The sequence below is a fragment of the Limulus polyphemus genome, unplaced genomic scaffold (assembly GCF_000517525.1).
Source record: "Limulus polyphemus unplaced genomic scaffold, Limulus_polyphemus-2.1.2 Scaffold5876, whole genome shotgun sequence".
In the NCBI taxonomy this organism is placed as follows: Eukaryota; Metazoa; Arthropoda; class Merostomata; order Xiphosura; family Limulidae; genus Limulus; species Limulus polyphemus.
In genome coordinates, this window is record NW_013671486.1 from 8,699 (window position 1) to 13,855 (window position 5,157).

At 31.8% G+C, this 5,157-nt stretch overlaps 1 protein-coding gene across 6 annotated transcripts in view; it reads left to right on the forward strand.

The window, feature by feature from the left end:
* Nucleotides 1–801: 801 nt before the first annotated feature.
* Nucleotides 802–5,157, forward strand: part of LOC106473092 (scavenger receptor class B member 1-like) — a 25,942-nt gene continuing 21,586 nt past the window's right edge. For 4 of the 6 annotated variants that reach the window (XM_013933773.2, XM_022401590.1, XM_022401591.1 and 1 more), the window contains exons 1-2: nucleotides 802–1,120; nucleotides 4,453–4,676. In XM_013933773.2, coding sequence (XP_013789227.2) covers nucleotides 4,652–4,676 — 25 coding nt within the window. In that variant the 5' untranslated portion in view covers nucleotides 802–1,120; nucleotides 4,453–4,651. Of the gene's footprint in view, nucleotides 1,129–4,117; nucleotides 4,179–4,452; nucleotides 4,677–5,157 lie in introns of those variants that run through there. The other 2 variants (XM_022401588.1, XM_022401589.1) reach the window with 2 other exon arrangements.

Genomic DNA, 5,157 nt, shown 5'->3' on the forward strand with positions numbered 1-5,157 from the left:
GCTTAGCCATCCCAATCCGCCCCTGTGTACACCTCTACGTATGAGCTAATGAAATCCCAACTTTCTCAGTAGAGCCAATTGCATGGGATCCAATGAAAGTTAACCAATTTTGTAGTTATGGCATTAATAATGTTTTGTCAGATTGTTTACTGAGTGGTTCATAAAGCTCACACTGGAAAACGAGACCTTGTTGACTCGTGCAGGAAACAATTCTGGCCATTTTTGTTGTTTTCCACATTTGAGATATAAGATGAAGATGGTATAAGCAATTCGAGGAGTAGAAGTTTCCATTTTATAGATCTGCGTATAATCATAAGATCTCAGAAAAGTCCATTTCATGCCATTTTAAGTAGAACAAAAAAATCAGAAAAATTCAACATTTATAGACTCTACTAAAGTTAATACAAAAATATCAGTGTGTCTTTCAGAGTCGGGTTAAGGTTTATTGGGGACCTAGGCCCAGTAACATTTGAGAATAATAATAAAATAATGTCTGTGGGCCTGTACGCTCATGAAGTGTTTATATAAAATGAAATAGTAAAATCTCAGGCTGACAAAAGTTTGAGGTTTAAAACAATTATTTGAATGGAAACATTTTAACAATCAGGACCCTATAACGTTTTCAAAAAAACCAGACCACTTCGTTAAATCTCGGGATAACTCATGGGTATAAGATAAAATTATAAGTAAAATTTCCTCATTATATTTTGAATATTAAAAGCGAACTAAATAAACAAACACATAAAAACAAAACGATCTGCTTTAAATAGAAAATTTATAAAATTCCGGGTAGCCATTTTCTAGCAGTGTAATGGACGGAGTAGATTGTATTTTTCGTTTAACAGAGAGCGCGATAAATGCTTAAAAGTTAGGGCTGTGTTTAAATTTTTGTTTTGTTTTTAAGTAGGTGAGACAGTTTCAATGGGTCAACAGGCACCTTTTTCTTAAATAGTATGTTACTCTCGACCTAAAAATGTTCTCTGTGATTTGTGTCAGTCGCCTCATTAGGTTGTAGAAAATTAGGCCAAATCATTTTGATTTGAAAGTTGGTAGCGAGTAGTCTCCACGTGAGGTGATTTGCCACTTGAGTTTTGCTCTGATTTTCTTTCTTCTCGCACAGGTAACAATGTAAAAACTTTTTATTATACCCATGTAAAATGAAGTATTTCATTTTTTTATAAATATACTTAAATTTACACAAATTACTTTGGTTATTTGTGGATTAACTTGATTATTAATTCAAGGTTTAAAGTTTAGCTTGGTAGTTGGTGTTCTGATTGATCAAGCTTTTAAGTTGTAGTTTTAAACTATTCAAGCAGTGCGTTGGTGGCAGGGCAACCAGGATTTTATGTTGTATCTACAGAAACATCGAATATAAGTCTAAAGATGTTATAATTTAATTTTATAGGTAACTGGTTAAGCCTCATTTGGAGTCTTGTGTTCAGTTCAGCCTTTAGTTTAAAGTTTAGGAAGGATATTGAGTTGTTCAAAAGAGTTTAGAGGAGACTACGAGAGTGATACAGGGAATGAAAACTAAGGCCCTAAAATGGGTACATGTTAAGGTCTTGTAATTAGTTTTCTCTTGAAAATTTTGGAATGGGCTTCCTATAGATCTGGTGGATGAAGTTAATTTAAGGGAGTTTTAAGGGAAGGCTTGATAAAAATTAATGATAAGAACTAGCAATTGAGTTGCAATTTTTAGTTTAGCATAGTCTGGTGGCTGGGACAGCCTAGATAGACCAACAGGTTCCTTGTTGTTTTTAAATTTTGTAAATTTTAAAGATCAAGATTGGATATAAGAAAGGGAGTTTTATTGTGGATTATATTATAATTTATTGTGTGGTAGATAAGTAGAAAATGGGATGAGTTAAATCTGTGTTTCTCAACCTTTTTTTTTGCTCGTGGCTCCCTTTCGAGTTTGATTTATCTCTGTGGCCCCACTCTTCGTAGATGCTGTTACTTAGGAAAAAAGTTACTTTTATTTTCACACTGTTGATTTATTATATTATTTTTACAGTATTGAATTAAAATATTGTACTGTTTTTAAATATTTTGTTTGAAGCATAATGTTCACTTATACAAGTAACAAATTTTCTGTTAATCATTGACATTTTATTCAGTGTGATCCTTGGGCCTGATGAACACTTGAAAGTTTTTGAATGTCCGGTTGCATTGTGGTCAGTGATAAGTGAAGATCATCTCTCTTCACAACATCAAGGCGGTTATGTATTTTGATAGCAAATAAGTCACCAGATTCAACCAGATAAGATATGGGAAAAGCGATAAAATACAACTTTACCTTCCCCCAGAGCTGTGGAAACTTATTAGTTATTTCACAACTTATCCAGAAATAATTTTTATCACGTTCGAATCTAGTTTGGGCTGTTATATCACTCGCTGCTCTTGAGATTCAGTCGAGAACATTCACAGATACCAGACAGACATTTTGATTGTTACTCAAGTACTAGTCACGTCTGGTAACTTGACTTCTGAGCTGTGGGGGATACGGGAACCTTTTGATTCAATTTTAAAAATTTAATTTAATTTAATTTAACAGTGAAGTTTCAGTGGACTACTCAGAATTTACTGTGGGCCCCTAATTTTCTGTCATTCACGTGTGGCCCTTTAGAAACATGGCGTGGCCCATGTTGAGAACCAGTCGCTTAAATGACCCTTTGTTGTTCTTTGGAAATTAAATTAAAGAGGGGAAAAACTTAAATAAAAACCCAATTAATTGAAGTTATATTTTTGTAAATGAAAGCTGGAAATAAATAGCTTTGTGATTAATGGAATTTGTTAATCAGTTCATCATCAGTCTCATTAATTAATTACATTGAACTGATAGATTACTGTCACAGGAGACTTGGATAGTTGGAAAAATTTTAAATGGTAATAATAATGAAAAAACATTAATTTTTATTACTTCATTAATGGAGTGATCTTGATTAATTTAATGCTAATTTCAGTTCATTGGTTAATTGAGTTGATTGCCAAGCTCGATAAATAAATGTTATACTGCAGTTTTTGTCATATAAGAGGTTTTTTTGTTTATTTTTATCAAACTAAGGTACCATGCATCATTATTTCTCATTTGTAGATCACATGTAGCCTTCCTCTGTACCCATTCTAATAAGTTTACCATTTTTTTACATAAAAAGACTAAAACTGTACACAATACTCCAAATGGTTTAGACTTGCAACAAAATAAACCAGTAAATAGTTCCTAAAATTTGATTAGCTTTAGCAACAGAGCATTGCATTTATATTCTGAATGGCTTATCTATCACTGTGTCAAGATTCTTTTCTTTAATCTTGTTATATTTAATGATTAAACTGAAGTATATAATCATTATTTGATATCAATAAAGGTCGTATGCCAACTATTTGTCGAACTTAACAATTCATCAGAATTATTCTTTAATATCTCAACATCCGTATTACAGTTATAAATACTCAAGAGGGCATTGTCATCAGCAAACTTGACTAATTTGTTATTCCCTTCTTTGTCAAAAATAAGAAAAGTGAAAAATTGTTTACAACTAGGCTGAAAAACATATCTCGTATAAAACATCTAAAAAATAACTTAAAAGGACGACGAGGAGTCTCTAATAACAAAACTTCACACATATTCTAAGCCTAAGTTATGCACAGAATTTTCTTCTAAATTTACAAGTACTACTGTAATATAATTTTTTCTAAATTTTGGAAGAAAATATTGCATGCTAATATGATGTTACTACTGGCTGAGATTTCCCAAGAAGAAGCCAGCTTGATGACTAAATTAAAAAAATCTTGCACAAGATTTTGATGTGTATAAACTGTCGTATTTGTTGTTATTTTTCTGCTTAGCATCTTATAAAGCTTGCATGCTGTTAATTTAAAGAATTCAGGATAAAAACAATCTTGTGCATTTTAACTGATCTGGTTGATTTCTCCTGCCTTTTATGTCTGTCTGTCTGTTTGATATGATGTAGTTTGGGGCTGGAGATCATTTGACATTTTCACACTATCTGTACTTACTTTATGTAAGCTCTTCTGCAGCTTAGTTACAAGTCACCAAAAACAGCCACGTGTATTCTCATGTATATAATATTTCATCACTTTCCACGTGGAGCTAATCTTCAGAAGGTCGCAAGGAAAAGTTCTAACTGTGTGATCTTTGGAACCAAAAAAAAAGGGTTTGTCAACATGTCTGTTTATGCTAGCTAATCTAATTGTGACCTAATTTCTCAACATTTGCTTATCAAATTACGGGCCATTTGTCTTGCTTATAGTGCTTTAGGATATTAAAATTTAACCAGACTTGAAAAATATTAGCCAGCTTGAATTATGAACAATCTTGTTTAATTTTGTGTGTTATAGAAGCCTGAAATGTTTAGTGGCTCAAGTAAAGTCTCACTTTGAAATTGTTTTTATATTAGAATTGCTCTTATTTTATTGATATATTTGCAGTATGTATCCAGATTAAGCCTGCTACACATCTGGGGAGATTTGGGGCCTTAATGGCCGACATTTAAATATACTGAAGATTGATATCGACTGGTGCGGTGTTTCCAAACAGAAGGTGTAGTGCATTGTAAAATTAAATATATACACCAACAACATTTTAGGAAGAAAGAAATTTGGGTGATATTTCCATCCATTGCTAACAATGTGGGCACGGTTCAAGAAGATGGGTATGTCTTAGTTATTGTATTTTTCTCACATTTCCTGTCGTGTATGTAATAGTCTTGTCATTTCACACTAGATGTTGTTATAGTCTGTAGAGTAGCAAGTTAACAGTTGAAAACATTTGTAAGTCAATCATTATAATAATGATTTAAACCTTTGTTCTTGTCATTTCACACTAGATGTTGTTATAGTCTGTAGAGTAGCAAGTTAAAAGTTGAAAACATTTGTAAGTTAATCATTATAATAATGATTTAAACCTTTGTTCTTGTCATTTCACACTAGATGTTGTTATAGTCTGTAGAGTAGCAAGTTAAAAGTTGAAAACATTTGTAAGTTAATCATTATAATAATGATTTAAATTACATATACATAAAGAAATTGTGTTTCCAAAATTGGCATGTATATTTATATATCTATAGGTTCTATAGGTTTTTTAATTAAATTTTCTCATGGTAGTTTTTAACAAGTGAATATATATATATATAT